General features: G+C 44.0%; 1 protein-coding gene across 1 annotated transcript in view; it reads right to left on the bottom strand.

The window, feature by feature from the left end:
* Positions 1–22923, bottom strand: part of LOC138525922 (integumentary mucin C.1-like) — a 299847-nt gene that overhangs the window by 34822 nt on the left and 242102 nt on the right. Inside the window, exons 9-11 of the mRNA XM_069636210.1 lie at positions 20796–20942; positions 14167–14313; positions 4000–4146 (exon numbers count right to left, since the gene is read on the bottom strand). Of these exons, the coding sequence (XP_069492311.1) occupies positions 4000–4146; positions 14167–14313; positions 20796–20942 (441 nt within the window). The remainder of the gene's footprint in view (positions 1–3999; positions 4147–14166; positions 14314–20795; positions 20943–22923) is intronic.

The following is a 22923-nucleotide window of genomic DNA, read 5'->3' on the forward strand; positions in this document are numbered from 1 at the left end:
AGAGTACTGAACTAGACATAAAAATACATCAATAGGGGTTTTCCTCAGCATCCCAGACTAGGCATTGACTTAGTTGTAGTGTTGATTGAACATCGCTTACAGTTTGCACGTACTTTACACTGCAAAAATACACTTTACACAGTTCCATGAATCTGGGTTTGTGTCAGCTGGGCAAAGTCACTTTTGAGTGGAGCAAAGTCACTTAGAACCGTCCAATAAATTGCATGAATTGGGACCTTAGTCTTTTTCACTTGGGGAACATTTGCCATAGTGCTAATTGCTCTTTCATTGATGCAAAGTTTCTCTTAAGGACCTATGCATGCCTTTAAACATTTTCTATGACCCCACACTTACATTCAAAGGTGAGCCAGCCCTAGCTCTTGATAAGCAGCTGTGAACCAGTGCATCCCTGCATATCATCCTGATAACATTCTAGTGATTCAGCGGGAAAATGGTGTGGGTACCTGGGCATATGATTACAGTGCCAACATTAGTTCAGTGGAAGAAACACATGTGAGAACACACATATAGTTTACAAATGAAGTGCCTGAAGATTTTGCTACACCATTAGCGCTATCGCCCGCTCAAGGTGAGCTCAGCTGCACACGGGTGCCCCCGGCGAAGCAAATCAAGGGTTCCTTCCTCCTGTTTGCATGCCTCTGAGCAGCAGGCCATATTGCTGTTGAGCGTTCCTCCATGGCCTCTTCGGCCTAACAAATTTAGCCAGTTGTGCTGTGCAGCAGTCAATCATTAGAGTTTGTGGTTTTGTGGTACATTACGCAGAGAACAAAGATTCTCTGGAGAAAAGGATAAAAGTAGGATGTAATTCCAAGATACCAGGAACCCCTTCGGGAGTGTAATCCGGGCTGGGGCCACACATTTAGCGATCCCACATACTGCAAATGGGTCATTATGAAGACCGAGCATGATATTAAGAAGTCTTATGATCTTCTAAAATGGCACATAGCCAATCATCTTGGCCTTGTTATTATCAGACCTATGCTGCATGAGATGATGGGATGAAGCTTCATATGAAATGACCGCTCAATTTTATTACCTTTTCTACAAATTATGGTTTAAATACTGGCAGTTATGACCGTTTCGAAGTGGAATAGCCATCGCCCGAGACTACCTGGAGTTATACATCGTTTTACCTGGGGCCACTCCAAGATACAGATTTGAACTTAGTCTTCTACAAGGTTTATAAATATGGGTAACGTTGGAGCTGGAGCAATGGCGAGACGCAAGAACATCCTGAGGTGGGGGAGATGTGATGGAAAGGGAGGTGGACAGTCTAAAGAGATTAATAAATGTGTATTACGCACCGGTCATCGTTCACAGCATTTGCCTTTACATACTGGGATCAATGAATGGTGCAGTGGCTCAGCCGATTGCCACTAGTGCTGTGACCGCCTTGAGGTTTGCATCATGCAGTGCTGTTCTACCTGATTGGAAAAGCATGTTTTAAATATTCTGCCATAATCGGTGTGGGAGTTACTCCCACAGTTAACATCTTGGGTTGGGACAATAGTTGGGGTGATCACTTTCACCAGACAGACAGGTTGATGATTTTAAGAGGGGTGGACCGTACTCTCATGGCTTTGTATCCTGCGGAAGCAGAAGCATGGGAGAGTAGGGAATTTCCGGGAAGATGGAATGGTACCAAGAATTACGTCATTGTTTTTTTTAAAGAGAGAGGATTTTGTTCAAGAATGGGCACACTAAGGGCTTTAGGACCACATGGGGGACATCACAGTGCAATGTGTCTGTAAAGAAATGGCCCCGAACCAGCGTGTGCAACATGGTGGGAAAATGGGCAAGTGTTAGCTCAGTGCGCTCCCCCGGCTAATTGTTTATGGCAATATTTTGCCCTACATTTGCATTTCTTTTTTTTGCCATTTAGACTTTATGAAAACATAAGTCGCATTGGACCAATAGCAATTCCGATGCTCATTCACATTCAATAGAGCAGACGGCGAATCTTTAAAACTATATTGATTTGCCCAAATTCCCGCTAAGCCCGTTAGTGCTATCTGTTAGATAGAAAACGTTGAAACAATTCATCAGAACAAAACTCAAATCATATACATCCAAGATTAAACAAATCCATGCCAATTCCTGGTGCAGGTGCGGCACTACATATAGATATCAGCGTAAAGTACCAATCTCATTCTGTGGATTATATCAGCGAAAAAGATGCCATCTCATGGGGTTTATGGTGAATATTGGGATAATCGTGGTTGTTCACAAACGTTATCAGTGGCGCCAGTCCATTAAAAATGGTGCCATCCCCCATGTAGTGCCTAAATATTTTGCTCATGGCAGCCACAATCCACACCTGCACCCACCATTCCTTCATACCAGATGCCAACTGGGACTTCCAATGTTTCGCAATCACTAAGTGGGCCACTACCAAGAAGTGGGTAATCGATCTAGAGCTTCTAACATCCAGTTTGTGATATCCCTGTGAATCCTCAATCCCCAGGAGCAGAACAAAGGGTCAATTTCCAACTCAAACCCACATATTTCTTTAGTCTGGGCAACCACTTCACTCCAGAACAGTCGGATCTGGGAATAAACACAAACAAATATGGGGGTGCTGAGATAAACAGTTGGAGGTGGTGATCATTGGTGGCGGACATCAGTGGCAGGTTCGTTGGCTGTGGAACACAATACAACACATTCTTTAGCAGTAGGGAGGAGAAGGAATGTGCACAGTGCTAGCTTAATTGAACAGGCAAAGTCATACACCATCAGTTGCTTTGCTTTGGGGGAATATAAAAGAATTGCGCAGGATGTTGGAAACATTGTTGTATGTGGTGATCATAGGAAGTGGGCATTAGTGATACGTTATTTGGCAGTGTTGTGCAAAACAACACCTGCTTGAACAGTTGAACAAAGGAGAAATTTAAGGGGTGCACCTACACACAAGAAGTTGTGTTGGTTTTCCAGCTAAAAACAAAGAGTTTTCCAATCGCAAATAACAACCACCCCATCCTGACAAAATTAAATCCTGCTTAATCCCTCAGAAATGTCTCTCTTTGTCCAATTCTTCGTCTGGATTAGCCCTGCCTCGTCTTCTCGAGATAAACTCAACCTGCAAAGGAATCAGGAGGTTGCTTGTTTTCTATACAGACTTGTTTTCTACATCCACTCGAGAATACCCAAACCGATGTTACTATGGTGGCTTGGCCAAAATCCGTGCGTGATGCCTGCTTATATGCACAGGCTTCCTGATCTCGTCCGAACTCGTAAGAGAAATTCAGACGCCACAGTTATTTCGAAGGCTCCCATGGATTCTCCCGATTGAGTCCGCTGGGATTTGCGGGCAGGATTCGGAATTTTGACACAGGCTTACTTAGAACCATAAACCAGCATCTCCTTATTTCCTAAAGAGTTGGCAGCCACCAGTGACAGTGGCAGGTTGACTGTCCCATCCAGAAAAAGCACTTTTTTTGTATGACCATACAAAAAGATTGGCTTCTTTAAATCTTTTTTATTTTCTCTATACTTTCTCCATTCTACATTTTATAAATGTTTACTTGCCCTGTGCCAATATGACCATGAGTCTAGGGAGGACTGAGTGCTCAGTGTGTGCCTTATACAATACCTACTAGATGTCTGGCACATGCCTCACATTTACCCTAGAGACAGGGGGCCTGATTCACAGAAGCGTTTTATAATGGCACAATCCCATCGAAAAACGCTCTGTGAATTAGGCCTGGGCTTTTCTTTAACACCTTGTCTGTAGGTCTCTGGCTGAAAAGGCACTCACTTTGCCCAATACTCCCCTGCCAATTAGGATGCCAATTAGGAAATAATATATAATACCGTGGGGCAAAATAGGCTCACTAGATGCAGACCTGCATATAAATCCTAAGGGCAGCCAAGGGTTAAAGGAAGACTGTTCATAGGTACATGCAATATCTATTATCTCACAGATCAAACCTTCATTTAGAAAAATTAGTTCCATGTTTCGCCTCCTAGACACCAAATTACCTTCTTGTACGTGGGGATAGAAGCACCAGAATGTGTTGGGTTCACTTGAATCAAAGCAGCAGCCTCTGCCATGGCACTGGTCCCGGGTAATTCCTCCCCAGCCACAGTTAGTCCTGGCCTTTGGTTGGAGGCCGCATTGGACGATAGCTGAAGAAAAAAAGGTATAGATTCTGATTATCATATCCCAGCACTAAGCATCCAGCCTGGGCCAGCGTCAGAATGGCTGCACGAAATAGTGGGAGTACAATAGGTGGAATGTGCTAACACATTTGGGATTATACAATTACAGCACCCTATTTACTGCGACCCCTGAAAATGCTGGCTTTTTCTTTTTATTTCGACCATATATATGTGAGGTGGATGGGTACAGTATATAATGGATGAAGTGGGCAGTGGGGGATAACCGCAACGCCTACACGTAGGGGTTGAAATAAATAGAAAAAGTCTGCATTTTCAGTTGTTGCAGTAAACGGCCACACATTTGAGCATTGTAATGCAGAGAGGTATGCCACACATCAGGGTAAATGAGTAAAATGTGTAAAGCGTGATGCTTTTAGACCTTGATTTACATCTACGCCCCATTTTCCAGCATTGACAATGCAGATGAGGGGCACAGGCGCAGATCTCAGCCGTGCAGGCCTCCTCCGTCTTCTCAGGGCATTGCATTTTACATCTGCATGTGATTTTCATTCAGGTCTAAAACAAACAGATTCCTATGGAATCCGTCTTGGTTTTTCATCTGCTCAAGAACAGGCACATTCCATAGGAATCCATTAATAAATGCCACCGCACGAAGCATCATTTGCAGGTGGCATTCATTTTTTTTCACAGGACGTATAGTAAAATGAAAGATGGAAAGCGAGTTTGCCTCGCTTTTTGGCTTTACTCTTTCCTTTTAAACTGTGTCTTCTAAAAGATTAAAATTGCATGCGGTGGGGGCCAACACCACATGCAGCGGGAGGATAGCTCAGGGGCAACGTGCTCGCCATGGAAGCAAGACGACTTGGAGCAACACAGGTCCGTGCTTTGAAAACCTCTGGGTATTCAGTGCATTATCAATAACCAATATCATTAACCAATTACATTGCATTACAAAGTGCAAAAGTGCAAGTGTTGGCGGTCCCTTGCATTCAATTAGCATTTGATGGCATGTGGCTCGCTGTTTTTAAATATAGGGAAATGTGGTTGAAGTGCGGTAATATCCTGTCCACATTTCCACCAAACCATGTCTAACTATCTTACCTTTGATGGTAAGAATTTCTTCAAATATTTGCAAATATTTGAAGAAATTCTTACCACCAAAGTCAAAGTGAGGCCATGATAGTTGGGATTCCATGGGATATTTACGGCATGAGGTAGGTATATGGATGGCACTTCATGTCATAAATAATCTATATTTACATCACACACTTTTTGTTGGCATTTTAAAGACGTGGAATTTGCAATACCATGTTTTACTGTTACTACAATACTCATATTTAGGATCATAAAAAGGCTGTAAAGCAAGTACTTGTGGCTCGCTTTAAGGTGCAATTCCTAACGGTGGTATTATAGGAAATGTGCACCTGTGAAAATGCATTTAGCACTAGGGCAGACATCGGCCAAATGTATGTACTGAACATTCTTTCAATACATGTTTGCACCATGTCAATGCTTGACTTAGTCTTGGCACTAGTGTGAAGTGCAAAAACGCAATGAAAGAATTACGCCCTGATTCAATGTAACTTTTAGTATGGTGTAAAGTGACTTTGCACTGATGCAAAGTGACTTTGCACTGCCAACAAGCACCCTGATTCACAGAGCAGTGCAAAGTGTATTTTTGCAGAGCAAAGCCACTTTGCACCAGTGCAAAGTCACTTTGCAAACAATTCACGAATCAGGCCCATTGGGCCTGAATTGTGGAATATTTTGCACACTGTAAAGTTACTTTACACTGCTAAAGAGTGACTTTGTACTGTTGACACAAACCCTGATTCATGGATCTGTGCAAAGCGTATTGTTCAGTGCAAAGTCCGTGCACAGTCAGTGCATACTCACTCAACTCCTCATTCTTGGAGACTTCAACATCCACCTGGATGCCTCCTGTCCTTCCTCTGGACTCTTGCGACCTCTGCAACTCTCTCTCACTCTCTATTCTCCCCTCTGGCCCGACTCACTCTACAGGGCACACTCTGGGTGTTCTGATCTCCTCAGACCTTCCCTTTTCTGTCCCTCTCACCACTCCTCTCTCCTGGAGTGATCACTTTCTCCTTTCCTCCCACCGCACCCTCTCTATCCACCAGGCCAAGCCACTTCCATCATTGCCACCCACCTTCTCGGTCATCCGACTCATGAAGCGCGTGTCAGTTGAGGCTTTTGCCCCCACTTTCTGACCCCCCTAACCCCTTTTGCTGACTCTCACCCTGACACAGCCCTTTCCATGCTCCACTCTGCTATATCTGACACTCTTGATATTCTTACCCGTCATGAGAATCCGCCTTAAGCCCAAAGCCAAGTACAACTCCTGGTACGACTCAGACCTTGTCACCCTTAAATGCAAGTGCAGGGTGGCCGAGAGGAAATGGCGTGCTTCATGTACATCCTCTGACAAACTGGCTGTTGACGCCTGCTCCAAAGGCAAAACCGGCTCTCTGTCCTCACCAAGACGAGAGCTCATATCCAAGCCTGTGTCTCTGCAGCATCTAACAACTCGGCTGAACTCTTTAAAATCTGCAAGGAACTGCCCAATCCTGCCGCAGTCTCTACCTCTCCTGTCCCTTCCCAGGCCCTCTGCACAGCACTGGCTTCTCACTTCACCTCTAAAACGCAGGACATCCTGTCCTCACTCTCCTCCTCTCCCCTCCCTCTACTCCTTGCTCTTCCTCAGGCCCTTCTGCAGCCATCTCTCCTCCCTCCTTCTCTGCCTTTCCCCTGTTCGCCACAGATGAGGTTTCTAGACAAGTCCGATCTATGAAAGTCTCGTCAGAACAGGTTCACCCCTGTTCCTCCAAAACCATCAAGGACCATATTGACTCCCTGGCTCCTGGCTGACTTCTATAACTACTCCTTCACCACTGGAGTCTTCCCATCCCTCCTGAAGCACTCCCTGGTGCACCCTCTTCTTAAGAAACCCTCTGCCGACCCCTCCTGCCCGGCTATCTATCGCCCAAACTCCATCACACCGTTGCTGGGAAAACTCCTAGAAAAGCTGGCCATCTCCCAGCTTAATATCCACACTGAATCTGTTGGCTGTCTTCATGAGCATGAGTCTGCCTTCAGAGCTGCCAGAAGGGTAGAAACTGCTCTCCTGAACATCTGTAAAGACCTGCTCTCCAACCTTGAGTCTAACACCCCCTGTGTCCTCATCTTGCTTGATCTTTCTTCTGCCTTTGACACGGTCAACCATGCCATCCTGCTCAACCGTCTCCATGATAACCTGGGTATCACTGGTTGGTCAGGCCCTGGTGTGGCTGACTTCGTTCCTCTCTGACCGACCCTCCCAGGTCCAACTTGGGTCTTTCCTCTCCGCTATCTTTTTCTCTGCCCTATGGTGTCCGGCAGGGGTCTAACCTCTCTCCCTGGCTGTTCAACCAATACCTGGCACTTCTTGCCCACCGCATTGCCGCTCTCTGCCACAACTTTCAGTGCTATGTGGATGACACTCAGCTCATTTTCAGGCTACCTTTGGCCACCTCTTCTCCGTCTCTCATCACTGATGGTTTGTCTGCCACCTATGACCTCTGCCTTAAAGCCAGTAAGACTGAGATTCGCCTCATCGGCACACCCACTCCCTCCTTTCCTGTTGCTCTCTGGCCAGCCTCTCATGGCCCTCTTCCTGCTCCCACCTGCGAGGTTAAAAACCTCGGGGTCATCTTCAAATCCACACTCTCCTTATCTCCTTACATCTCTGATGTCTATAAGAAGTCACACTATCAGCTGCACCTCCTCAGAGGTATTCTTCCTTTCCTCTCCTTCCCCCAGAAGCTCACTGTCTCCAGAGCTCTGGTTCTCTCTAGGCTGGACTATTACAACAGCCTCTTTCTAAATCTGCCTGCCTCTACTCTCCGCCCTCTGCAACTCATCCAGAACAGGACTGTGAGACTTGTCCTTGGACTCAAGCCCAGGGATTGTATCTCTCCAGGACTGAAATCTCTGCACTGGCTCCCAGTGGCTGAGAGGATTAAGTCCAAAACCCTCTGCATTGTCCACAAGGCCTTCTGTGGACTGGGGCCTCAATACCTTCAACTCTCTCTTCCTAAATATCTTACTTCTCGAACTCTTTGCTCATCCGCCACCAACTCCCTCAGTGTCAGTCGCTTTTCCAAGCAACGAGTTGGTGGTAGATCTCTCTCCTCGGCTGGTGCCTCTCTCTGAAACAGCCTCCCCGTCTCCCTTAAACTTGAGGAGAACCATCTCCGGTTCCGGAAGCCCCTCAAAACTTTCTCTTTATTTCTGCTATTTCTCCTCCTCTCCCGTGATGAACTCCTGGCTGAAACTGAAACTGCACCGGTTACCTGGTCACACTCTGATCTCGGGCCTAGTTCCCTCCCCCACCAGTCTCACATACCTGCACTGCCTGCCTGGCAACCCCCACACTTAGGGACTGTTCCTGTATCCCTACAGTCCCACTACCAGCACTTACACCTGATTTCTGTACTTACCGTTGCACCTACCACCTGCTGGCCGTTACTTTTATTTATTGTTATTATTCTATTCCCATGTACTGCACTCTCCCTTCTCCCTACCTCCTGCACTTTCCCCTTCCCCCATCCCATGCACCTGCGCAATCTGGATGACACTTGGCCTAGTAGGATTGTTGTCTGTCCTCCCTTCGTTCCCCCTCCCTTGCTTCGTCTCGCCTTCAAACACTTGTGTATAGGTGCGTTATAAATGCCATATCATATCATATCACATCATATCATAGTAATTTTTGCAGTACAAAATGACTTTGCATGGACTTTGAACTGGAAAAATACACTTTGCATAGTTCCATGAATCAGGGATGTGGCAGCTTGACAAAGTCCATTTTCAGAATTGCGAGTTCATTTCGAACCGCTTACATTCAAAGGTGAGCCAGCCCTAGCTCTTGGGAAGCAGCTGTGAACCAGTGCATCCCTGCATATCATCCTTATAACATTCTAGTGATTCAGCAGGAAAATGGTTTGGGTACCTGGGCATATGATTGCAGTGCCAACATGAGTTCAGTGCAATAAACACATGTGATAACACATTTGGTTTAAAAATTAAGTGGCTGAAGCTTTTCCTACACCATTAGCGCTAGCACCGGCTTAAGGTGCGCTCAGGGGGTGCGGCCGCACAAGGGCACCCCCCGGTGCAGCAAATAAATGGTGCTTTGCCTCCAGTTTGCATGACACTGAGCTAGAGGCCATATTACTCAGCTATCCTCCCCGGCCTATTCGGCCTAAATAATTCAGCCAGTTGTGCTGTGCAGCAGTCAATCATTAGAGTTTGTGGTTTGCAGTACATTACTCGGAGAACCAAGATTCTCTGGTGAAAAGGATAAATGTAGGATGGAATTCCAAGATACCAGGAACCCTCTTAGGAAGTGTAATCCGGGCTGGGGACCACACATCTAGCGATCCCACATACTGCAAATGGGTCATCATGAAGACCGAACATGATATTAAGAAGTCTCGCTATCTTCTTAAATGGCACAGAGCCAAACATCTTGCCCTTTTTATTATCAGACCTATGCTGCATGAGATGATGGGATGAAGCTTCATTTGAAATGCCCGCTCAATTTTACGACCTAATCTACAAATTATGGTTTAAATACTGGCAGTTATGACCGTTTTTATGTGGAATTGGCCATCTGCCGAGAATACCTGGAGTTATACATCGTTTTACCTGGGGCCACTCCAAGATACAGGTTTGAACTTAGTCTTCTACAGTGTTTATAAATATGGGAAACACGGCCTCCTGTCCCCAGCGATTCCAACCGCCAAAGGGGTGAAACAGGGGTGCCCTTTGGCCCCGGCCCTATTTATCTCCTTCCTGGGGGACCTGCAAACAACGTTCGAAGAAGTCCGCTGCTTCCCACCAAAGTTGGGCGATACCCATGTGAATAGAATCCTATACGCAGACGACCTGGTCCTCCTGGACCACACTCTCGTGGGCCTGCAGCGTCAACTGAAGAAACTCTCGGAATACATGGCTGGCAACAAATTGGAGATAAATGAAAAAAAGACAACATTTATGATCCTGTCTACAAAACCAAAGAAGATGGAAAAAACCGCTCTGTTCTTGGAAAAGCAGGGGGTCGAAAACACTCCAAATTTAGATACCTTGGAGTGACACTTGATGGCTCAAGAAATGAACTGCAATGCAAGTCCACCTCAAAAGAACAACGAAAAAGCTGATTGCACAAGCCAAAGCAATCAACAGAAAATTTGGTCGCTTCTCTCTAATTCCTGTTGTAGATTTCTACAAAAAAAAGGTTATTCCCACCTTGACCTACGGCGCCAACGCCCTTCCGAATTTACCCACTGTTGTGTGGCCGAGACTGGAAGCAATGTTTTGGAGAGGGACACTGGGTCTCCCTAATTCCACCTCGGTGATCGTCATAAGGAAGGAACTTAGCCTGCTATCACTCAGGGGAACAGTGAAATCTAGCATGCTCATGCTTTATCACAAATCCAGAATTTCGCCTGATCCATCAATTTACAATCTAATCAAGAAAGAATGTGAAAACGGCCAAAGCAGCATGCTAAACCGTTGGACAAAAATAAACTAGGCTCTGTTAGCTACTACAGAGTGTGACGAAGAGACACTTGTCAGAAACCCCACAAAAATTGAAATAAAACTGAAAGAAATCGACTGGATCCAAACCAACGAGGCAGCTCTAAAGAATAAACTGACACAGCACCTCCCGCCAAACATCAGAAGATTCAACGACTTACAACCGTACATCAAAAAGTTCCCTTCTAGACACGCTCGCGATTTAATAATGAGAGCGCTGCTAAATCTCCTGTTAACCAATGAAATCTTAGCAATCAGAGGGCTTTCCCCATCGAACGAGTGCCGATTCTGCAAAACGCCGGGAGTAACAGAATCGATTAGGCATTTGCTCTTAGCATGTCCTCGCACAGCCAGGATCAGAACAGTCTACCTGACAAAGATCTTTTCGGAGCACATTTTAAGTGACCAGGACGTTTGTTGGTCCAGATTGATGGCCGGAGACAGACCTTCTTTGCTGCTGGCCACCTACACAATGTTGGTCTATGTAAACACTGAACTTCTCAGCCGACCGTCCTCAGGTTGATCGGTCCGTCCAACGACCTTAGATGAGTTCCGGCCTCAATACTTCCCCGTTCTTATCATCACTGATGCTACTACAGCTTCGCACAGAAAATGAAAAGTCTTATATTCTCCTATTGTAAAAATCTTATTGATTAAAACAATAAAAAAAAAAAATATATGGGAAATTTAGGAGCTGGAGCAATGGTGAGAGGCAAGAACATCTTGAGGTGGGGAGATGTGATGCAAAGGGTGGTGGACAGTCTAAAGAGATTAACAAATGTGTATTACGCACCGGTCATCGTTCACAGCATTTGCCTTTACATACTGGGATCAATGAATGGTGCAGTGGCTCAGCCGATTGCCACTAGTGCTGCGACTGTCAAGAGGATTGCATCATGCAGTGCTGTTCTACCTGATTGGAAAAGCATGTTTTAAATATTCTGCCATAATCGGTGTGGGAGTTACTCCCACAATCAACATCTTGGGTTGGGACAATAGTTGGGGTGAACACTTTGACCAGACAGACAGGTTGATGATGTTAATTATGGTGCGTCGTACTCCCATGGCTTTGTATCCCACGGAAGCATGGGAGCCTAGGGAATTTCCGGGAAGATGGAATGGTACCAAGAATGACTTCATTGTTTCTTTAAAGAGAGGGGATTTTATTGAAGAATGAGCACACTAAGGGCTTTAGGTCCACATGGGGGACGTTGCAGCGCAATGTGCCTGTAAAAACACGACCCCGGGCAAGTGTTAGCTCAGTGCGCACCCCCGGCTAATTATATTTAACACAATATTTTGCCCTACATTGGTATTTCTTTTTTTTGCCATTTAGACTTTCTTCAAACATAAGTCGCATTGGACCAATAGCAATTCCGATGCTCATTCACATTCAATAGAACAGACGGCGAATCTTTACAACTGTATTGATTTGCCCAAATTCCCGCTAAGCCCGTTAGTGCTATCTGTTAGATAGAAAAAATTTAAACAATTTATCGAAACAAAACTCAAATCATATATATCCAAGATTAAAAAATCCATGCCAATTCAAGGTTCAAGTATGGCACTATATATAGATATTAGCGTAAAGTACCAATCTAATTCTGTAGATTATATCAGGGAAAAGGATGCCATCTCATGGGGTTTATGATGGATGTTGGGATGATCAGTGTTATTCACAGTGGTCTCCAGTCCGTTAATATTTGCGCCATCCCCCGTGCGCTGCCCCATCTATTTTGCTCATGGCGGCCACAAGCCTCACCTGCACCCATCACTCCTTCATATCGCGTGCAAACTGGGACTTCCAATGTTTCGCAATCACTACGCGGGCCGCTACCAAGAAGTGGGTGATCGATCTAGAGCTTCTAACATCCAGTTTGTGATATCCCTGTGAATCCTCAATCCCCAGGAGCAGAACAAAGGGTCAATTTCCAACTCAAACCCACATATTTCTTTAATTTGGGCAACCAATTCACTCCAGAACACCGGGATCTGGGGACAAACCCCCCAAAAAATGGGAGTGCTGAGAAAAACAGTTGGAGGTGGTGATCATAGGTGGTGGACATTAGTGGCAGGTTGATTGACCGTGGGACACAACACAGCACATTCTTTAGCAGTAGCGAGGAGAAGGAATGTGCACAGTGCTAGCTTAATTGAACAGGCAAAGTCATACACTATCAGTTCAATTGCTTTGGGTGAATAGAAAAGAATTGGAGGTGATGTTGGAAACATTGTTGTAGGTGGTGATCATAGGCCGTCGACATTAGTGATAGGTTATGTGACAGTGTGGTGCAAAACAACTTCTGCGTGAACAGTTGGACAGATGAGGCATTGAAGGGGTGCACCAACACACAAGCAGTTGAGTTTCAAGCTAAAAACAAAGAGTTTTCCAATCCCAAAAAACATGTACCCCACCCCAACAAAAAGAAATCCTGATTAATCCCTCAAAAAATGTCTCTCATTGTCCAACTCTTGGTGTGGATCAGCCCTGCCTCGCTTTCCTGAGATAAACTCAACCTGCAAAGGAAACAGGAGGTTGCTTGTTTTTTATACAGACCTGTTTTCTACATCCCAGCGAGAATACACAAATCCAATGTTACTATGATGCGCTTGGCCAAATCTGTGCGCGATTCCTGCTTACATGCACAGGCTTCCTGATCTCGTTCAAACTCGTAAGAGAAATTCAGACGCCACAATTCTTCCAAAGGCTCCCATGGATTCTCCTGAATCCAGTGATTGAGTCCGCTGGGATTTGCGGGCAGAATTCGGGATTTTCACACAGGCTTACTTAGAACCATAAACCAGCATCTCCTTATTTCCTAAAGAGTTGGGAGCCACCAGTGACAGTGGCAGGTTGACTGTCCCATCCAGAAAAAGCACTTCTCTGTATGACAATACAAAAAGATTGACTTCTTTAAATCTTTTTAATTTCTCTAGACTTTCTCCATTCCTCATTTTATAAATGTTTACTTTCCCTGTGCCAATATGACCATGAGTCTAGGAATGACTGAGGACTCAGTTTTTGCCTTATAAAACACGTACTAGATGTCTGCCTCACATTTACCCTAGAGATACAGGGCCTAATTCACATAAGCGTTTTATAATGGCACAATCCCATCGAAAAACGCTCTGTAAATTAGGCCCGGGCTTTTCTTTAACACCTTTAACACCTTGCCTGTAAGTCTCTGGATGAAAGGCACTCGCTTTGCCCAATACTCCCCTGCCAATTAGAATGGCAATTAGGAAAAGCATATATAAAACCGTGGGGCAAAATAGGCTCACTAAATGCAGACGTGCATGTACATCCTAAGGGCAGCCAAGGGTTAAAGAAAGACTATTCATAGGTACATGCAATATCTATTATCTCACAGATCAAAACTTAATTTAGAGAAATCAGCTCCATGTTTCGCCTCCTAGACACCAAATTACCTTCTTGTACGTGGGGATAGAAGCACCAGAATGTGTTGGGTTCACTTGAATCAAAGCAGCAGCCTCTGTCACGGCACTGGTCCCGGGTAATTCCTCCCCAGCCACAGTTAGTCCTGGCCTTTGGTTGGACGCCGCATTGGATGATATCTGAGGAAAAAAAGGTATAGATTCTGATTATCATATCCCAGCACTAAGCATCCACCCTGGGTCAGCGGCAGAATGGCTGCATGAAATAGTGGGAATGCAATAGGTGGAATGTGGTAACACATTTGGGATTATACAATTACTGCATCCCGTTTACTACGACCCCCGAAAATGCTGGCTTTTTATTTTTATTTTGTCCATATACATGTGTGGGGGATGGTTACATTATATAATGGACAAAGGGGCTGCAGGGGGTAACTGCCCCGCATATATATAGTGGTCAAAATAAAAATAAAAAGTCAGCATTTTCGGTAGTTGCAGTAAAGGGCGCGCACTAATCACATAGATTCACACATTTGTGCATTGTAATACTGTGAGGTATGCACACTTCAGGGTAACGGAGTACATTGTAAAGCGTGATGCTTTTAGACCTTGATTTATCTCTATACCCCATTTTCCAGCATTGACAAGGCAGGCGAGGGGCACAGGCAGAGATCTCTGCCATGCAGGCCTCCTCCGTCTTGTCAGAGCATTGCATTTCACATCTGCATGTGATTCTGACCAAGAAAACGTAGAAAAAACTGTGAGAAAATTTCAACAGAGAGGATATAACGTAAGAATTGTAAAAGAAGCAGTGCGCAAAGCTGATATTGTTTCAAAAGACTACCTCCTTACAGATAAACCAAAAAAGGTTATAAAACAATCAATACCCAATTTCATCGAAACGTACAGTACAGAAGCACCCATAACCAGAAACATTCTCAAAAAACATTGGAACCTTCTCCAAACTGATCCAAATGTGAAAACATATTTGGAAGAGTATCCCATCATATGTTACCGTCGAGCGCTGACAATTGGCAACAAAATCAGCCCACGCTTTTTAATTCCTATTTTCAGGCAAACTCCATGTGACATCTTCAATCAGCATCCAATCAAGGGAAATCACAAATGTGGGAACTGCAAATTTTCTCCATTTCTTAAACAAGGCATGGAGGAAATCCAGCTTTCAAATGGACTTAGAAAATCGATAAAGCAATTCTTTAACTGTAACACTAAGAATGTGATCTATGGGATCAAATGTACATGTGCAAAAAATATACGTTGGAAGCACAATAAGGGCCCTAAAGGTCAGGATCTTTGAGCACCTTAGGGTTATCCGAAACAAAGAACTAAGGTATCCCCTTTGAATACATGTCATGGCAGACCACCAGAATTTTCTTATGGAAGATCTTCAAGTATTTTGCCTGGAAAGAGTTAAACAGCCCCCAAGAGGAGGAAACAAAGAGACCCTCCTACTCCAAAAAGAATCATATTGGATATGTATTCTAGACACTTGTGCAACTGGTTTGAATTGCGATACAAGGATGTATAACTGACTTTAAGTGAATGTAATAATATCATTGTCAGAAATCATCACTTAAAAGTTCTTTTGTCTTTATATGTTTCACTACGAGGACGCAGGGGTTTAGCCTTGTCCCCAGTCAAATTAGTCCCTTCACGTTTTTCTAAATGCTAAAATCCATTACGCTTAATATAAAATTAAGATTTTCAAATTACATCCTTGATTTAACTTAACAGTTAAACTGATATTAAGTCCTATTTAATTACTCTGCAAAGATCTGGTATTAAACTTAAATATAGTCCCTTTAATTATAACAGTCACACTGATATTAAGTCCTATTTTATTACTCTGCAAAGATCTGGTATTAAACTTAAATCTAGTCCATCTAATTATAACCTTCCAATTAATCCATGTGCCTTAACCTTCATTTCACTTACTCAAGCTAATCCCAAGCTCACACTGCAAGATCTCGGGATCGCGAGTGCTCCCAAAACAAAATGGCCACGCACACGTGCGTGATGATGTCATAACGCTGATGTATGTGTGTATGCGGCTGCGCATGATGTCATCGCGTTTCACACACCTATTTCGTGCCATAAAAGCCCATTTTTTCATTTCAAGCCACCGCCTCCTACTGGAAACAACAGGACAGCAGATGGCTTACCCTAGCCTTCCCTCACAAAAAGACTCACAAGGTAAACTCTTCAATTTGATTATAGTTTAGTCTGCCATTTAGATGGTTTTCCTTTCTAAATACTCCACTTATTAAAACCTCTCTTTATTATAAATACTAAAACTACCTCATCTTAAATATCCATTCTGTCTTTTTCTTACCTCTTTTCTCCTGGGGCACCCATCCACATCCAGTCAATATAAGGAGTTAATTATCTAAGAAACATATGTAACAATTGTGACCATATTCTGAGCTTAAAGAAATACCTTACCAGGATCTTTAGAAAAATTGGGTGAGTCATTTGCTTTATGCTTACCAATGTACCTAAATCTGTTGATTTATGTACTGAAGGTTGTAATAACTTCAAATACATCTTTGAAAAATGTATTTATTGGCATGTGTAATGAAGAAGAAATTCTTATAATTGTGGCCTTTTTGTTAAAGTATGTAACACTTCAGTAAAAACAAAAGAAAGGTTTACTATATTTTTCCTTCATTTAATTTTCAGAAAACTTTATTCATGAAATCTCTCCTGATGAACCATTGAATTTTAAATGGGAAACACGTGTTGAGAGATGATTAAAAGCTTGATAATCAGAGACAATTAAATCTGGCATTTTGGAACCACCACTATCTGAATTACTGATAGAATGGAATGAATACCCTTTGAAATAAAAAATACAGTGACTTTGTTCGGAAACAAAACTTTGTCAGAATATTATTTGAACCTTGACTCACCACAAATAACAAAACAATACCGTAAAACATAATTTACAACTGTATTGGTTGGCGCATTTGAGGGTCATCCCACCTCATCAGGTAACTCATTTTGTCTGTGTAGCAGCCACACAGCCTTTGTTAGGCTGCAAACTTCCTTAACCATCCCTGCCTATCATCCTGATAACATTCTTGGGAATCAGCTGGAAAATGGTGTGGGACCCTGGGCATATGATTCCAGTGCCAACATGAGTTCAGTGCAAGAAACTCATGTGAGAACACACATATGGTTTACAAATCAAGTGGCTGAAGAATTTACTATACCATTAGCGCTAGCATCGGCTCAAGGTGCGCTCAGGGAGTGCAAGCAAAGAAGGCCGCCCCGGCACAGCAAATAAAGGGTGCCTTGCCTCCAGTTTGCATGACACTGATCTGGAGGCCATATTGCTGAGCTATCCTCCAGACTCTTCCGCCTAAAAAATTAAGCCAGTTGTGCTGTGCAGCAGTCAATCATTAGAGTTTGTGGTTAGCGGTACATTACTCAGAGAACCAAGACTTTTTGGCAAAAAGGATGAAAGTAGGATGGAATTCCAAGATACCAGGAACCCCCTTAGGGAGTGTAATCTGGGCTGGGGGGGCACCCATTTAGCGATCCCACATACTGCAAATGGGTCATCATGAAGACCGAGCATGATATTAAGAAGTCTTATGATCTTCTAAAATGGCACAGAGCCAAACATCTTGGCCTTGTTATTATCAGACCTATGCTGCATGAGATGATGGGGTGAAGCTTCATATGCAATGACCGCTCAATTTTATGACCTTTTCTACAAATTATGGTTTAAATACTGGCAGTTATAAGTGGAATAGCCATCGCCCGAGACTACCTGGAGTTATAAATCGTTTTACCTGGGGCCACTCCAAGATACAGATTTGAACTTAGTCTTCTACAAGGTTTATAAATATGGGTAACTTAGGAGCTGGGGCAATGGCGAGAGGCAAGAACATCTTGAGGTGGGGGAGATGTGATGCAAAGGGTGGTGGACAGTCTAAAGAGATTAACAAATGTGGATTAAGCACCGGTCATCGTTCACAGGATTTACCTTTACATACGAGCATCAATGAATGGTGCAGTGGCTCAGCCGATTGCCACTAGTGCTGTGACTGTTAAGAGGATTGCATCATGCAGTGCTGTTCTAGCTGATTGGAAAAGCATGTTTTAAATATTCTGCCATAATCGGTGTGGGAGTTACTCCCACAGTCAACATCTTGGGTTGGGACAATAGTTGAAGTGAACAATTTGACCAAACAGACATGATGATTTAAGAGGGGTGGACCGTACTCTCATGGCTTTGTATCCTGCGGAAGCAGAAGCATGGGAGAGTAGGGAATTTCCGGGAAGATGGAATGGTACCAAGAATTACGTCATTGTTTCTTTAAAGAGAGAGGATTTTGTTCAAGAATGAGCACACTAAGGGCTTTAGGTCCACATGTGGGCTGTCGCAGCGCAATGTGTCTGTAAAAGCACGACCCCGAACCAGCATGAGCAACATGGTGGAGTAAGGGGTAAGTGTTAGCTCAGTGCGCACCCCCCCGCTAATTATGTTTAAGGCAATATTTTGCCGTTTATTGGCATTTCTTTTTTTTGCCATTTAGACTTTATTAAATCATAAGTCAAATTGGACCAATAGCAATTCCAATCCACATTCACATTCAATAGAAGAGAAAGCGAGAACTATATTGATTTGTCCGAATTCCCGCTAATCCCATTAGTACTATCTATTAGATAGAAAGCGTTGAAACAATTCATCAAAACACAACTCAAATCATATACATCCAAGAATAAACAAATCCATGCCAATTCAAGGTGCAGGTGCGGCACTACATATAGATATCAGCGTAAAGTACCAATCTCAGTCTGTGGATTATATCAGCGAAAAGGATGCCATCCCATGGGGTTTATGCTGGATGTTGGGATGATCGTGGTTATTCACAAACTTTATCAGTAGGCTCCAGTCCGGAAAAAATGGCGCCGTCCCCCGTGTAGTGCCGCATCTATTTTGCTCATGGCGGCCACAAACCACACCTGCACCCACCACTCCTTCATATCAGGTGCCAACGGGGACTTCCAATGTTTTGCAATCACTACGCGGGCCGCTACCAAGAAGTGGGTAATCAATCTAGAGCTTCTAGCTTCCAGATTGTGATGTCCCTGTGAATCCTCATTCCCCAGGAGCAGAACAAAGGGTCCATTTCCAACCCAAACCCACATATTTCTTTAATCTGGGCAACCAATTCACTCCAGAACACCCGGATCTGGGGACAAACCCCCAAAAATATGGGAGTGCTGAGAAAAACAGTTGGAGGTGGTGATCATAAGTGGTGTACTTTAGTGGCAGGTTGCTTTGCTGTGGGACACAACACGGCACATTCTTTAGCGGTAGGGCAGAGAGGAATGTGCACAGTGGTAGCTTCATTGAACAGGCACACATACACAATCACTTGAAATGCTTTGAGAGAATAGAATCGATTTGGAGGGAATGTTGGAAACATTGTTGTTTGTTCATAATAGGTGGTCATTTATGATAAGTTATTTGGCAGTGTGGAGCAAAACAACACCTACTTGAACAGTTTAACAATTGTGGAATTGACGGGGTGCACCTACACAAGCAGTTGTGTTGTTTTCCAGCTAAAAACAAAGAGTTTTCCAATTGCAAATAACATCCACCCCATCCCCAACAAAATTAAATCCTCCTTAATCCCTCAGAAATGTCTAGATTTGTCCAATTCTTGGTGTGGGTCATCCCTGCTTCGCCTTCCTGAGATAAACTCAACCTGCAAAGGAAACAAGAGGTTGCTTGTTTTCTATACAAACTTGTTTTCTACATCCACTCGAGAATAACCAAGTCTGATTTTACCATGATGCGCTTGGCCAAATCCGTGCGCGATGCCTGCTTACATGCACGGGCATCCTGATCTTGTCAGAACTCGTAAGAGAAATTACAGACGCCACAGTTCTTCCGAAGGCTCCCATGGATTGTCCCGAATCCAGTGATTGAGTCCGCTGGGATTTGCGGGCAGGATTCGGGATTTTCACACAGGCTTACTTAGAACCATAAACCAGCATCTCCTTATTTCCTAAAGAGTTGGCAGCCACCAGTGACAGTGGCAGGTCTTATGTATCTGGACCCATCCAGAAAAAGCACTTCTCTGTATGACTATACAAAAAGATTGACTTCTTTAAATCTTTTTAATTTCTCTATACTTTCTCCATTCCTCATTTTATAAATGTTTACTTGCCCTGTGCCAATATGGCCATGAGTCTAGGAAGGACTGAGTACTCAGTGTGTGCCTTATACAACACTTACTAGATGTCTGTCACATGCCTCGCATTTACCCTAGAGACAGGGGTCCTGATTCACAGAAGCGTTTTATAATGGCACTATGTCATAGAAAAACGCTCTGTGAATTAGGCCCGGGCTTTTTTTAACACCTTGCCTGTTGGTCTCTGGCTGAAAAGTCACTCACTTTGCTCAATTCCCCCCTGCCAATTAGGATGTCAATTAGGAAAAGCATATTTAAAGCCCTGGGGAAAAAAGGGCACACTAAATGCAGACTTGCATATACATCCTAAGGGCAGCCAAGGGTTAAAGAAAGACTATTCATAAGTAAATGCAATATCTATTATCTCACAGATCAAAACTTAATTTAGAAAAATCAGCTCCATGTTTCGCCTCCATGACACCAAATTACCTTCTTGTACGTGGGGATAGAAGCACCAGGATGTGTTGGGTTCACTTGAATCAAAGCAGCAGCCTCTGCCACGGCACTGGTCCCGGGTAATTCCTCCCCAGCCACAGTTAGTCCTGGCCTTTGGTTGGACGCCGCATTGGTCGGTAGCTGAAGAAAAAAAGGTATAGATTCTGATGATCATATCCCAGCACCAAGCATCCACCCTGGGTAAGCGTCAGGATGGCTGCACGAAATAGTGGGAGTAGAATATACCTGGGGAATCATTGAGAGAGAGGTGGAATGTGGTAACGTATTTCGTATTATACAATTACAGCACCCTGTTTACTTCGACCCCTGAAAACGCTGGCTTTTTCTCTTTATCTCGACCATATATATGTGGGGGGATGGGTATAGTATATAATGGATGAACGGGGTGGCAGGGTTGGTAGCAATCACATAGATCCACGCATTTGTGCATTGTAATGCAGTGAGGTATGCCACACATCAGGGTAAATGAGTAAAATGTGTAAAGCGTGATGCTTTTAGACCTTGATTTACCTCTACACCCCATTTTCCAGCATTGACAAGGCAGACGAGGGGCACAGGCGCAGATCTCAGTCGTGCAGGCCTCCTCCGTCTTCTCAGGGCATTACATGTGATTTTCATGCAGGTTTAAAACAGATTCCTATGGAATCCGTTTTGGTTTTTCATCTGCTGAAGAAGTGGCACATTCCATAGGAATCCATTAATAAACGCCACCGCACAAAGCATCATTTGCAGGCGGCATTCATTTTCTTTTCACACTACGTAGAGTAAAACGCAAGAGCAAACGAGAGCATGCCTCGCTTTTTAGCTTCACTCTTTCCTTTTAAACTGTTGGGGCCAACACCACGTAAGTGCAAGCGTTGGCGGTCCCTTGCATTCAATTATCATTTGGGTCCCTTGCAATCAATTAGCATTTGATGGAATGTGACCCGCTGTGTTTAAATATAGGGAAATGTAGTTGAAGTGCAGTAATATCATGTCCATATTCCCACCAAACCATGTCTAACTATCAGGGCCTCACTTTGACTTTGGTGGTAAGACTTTCTTCTAATATTTACAATACCACTGTGGTGCCAGTTGGGATTCCATTGGATATTTACAGCATGTGGTAGGTATATGGATGGCACTTCATGTCCTAAATAATCTATATTTACATCACACACTTTTTAATGGCATTTTAAAAACGTGGTATTTGCAATATCATGTTTTACTGTTACTACAATACTCAAATTTAGGATATAAAAGGCTGTAAGCAGGTACTTGTGGCTCGCTTAAAGTACAATTCCGAGAGTGGTATTACAGGAAACGTGCACCTGTGGAACTGCATTTAGCACTAGGGCAGACATCGACCAAATGCAAAAGAATATTCTTTCAATACATCTTTGCACCATGCCAATGCTTGCTTTAGTCTTCGCACTAGTGTGAAGTGCAAAAATGCACTTCACTAGCGTGAAGTGCAAAAACGCATTGGGCCTCATTACGACCCTGGCGGAGTGGGTCTACGCCAGCGTTATTCGCGGCGGACCTGTCCGCCCTACTACGAGTTCCCGTAGCGCCATGGAGCCGTTTTCCGCCTGGTTTTTCCGGGCGGAGAAATCCATGGCGCTACGGGACCTTGTTGTTAATTACGCCACCGTATTTTAAGGTGGCGTAATTAACGCCTTCCCCACTCCCATTATACCCTATGGGGCAAAAATGGGAATGGGGAAGGGTAAAATGGGGAATGGGGATTTACCGCCCCGCCAAGGTCGGAATGGGGCGGTAAATCCGCCAACCCCCATGGCGCTATCGGCAGCTTTCCGCCGTGCTCCATGGTGCATTTTGCACCGCGATTTCCGCCAGGGTCGTAATGAGGGCCATTGAAAGAATTAAAGTCTGATTCCTGGAACTTTTAGTATGGTGTAAAGTGACAAACACCCTGATTCACAGAGCAGTGCAAAGTGTATTTTTGCAGAGCAAAGTCACTTTGCACTGCACAAACGATTCCACAAATCAGGCCCATGTGAATATTGTGCACACTTAAAAGTGGCTTTCCACTCCAGAAAAGTGACTTTGTACTGCTGACACAAACCGTGATTCATGGAACTGTGAAAGGCGTATTGTT

The sequence above is a fragment of the Ambystoma mexicanum genome, chromosome 7p, assembly GCF_040938575.1.
Source record: "Ambystoma mexicanum isolate Mex_15411 chromosome 7p, UKY_AmexF1_1, whole genome shotgun sequence".
NCBI lineage: Eukaryota > Metazoa > Chordata > Amphibia > Caudata > Ambystomatidae > Ambystoma > Ambystoma mexicanum.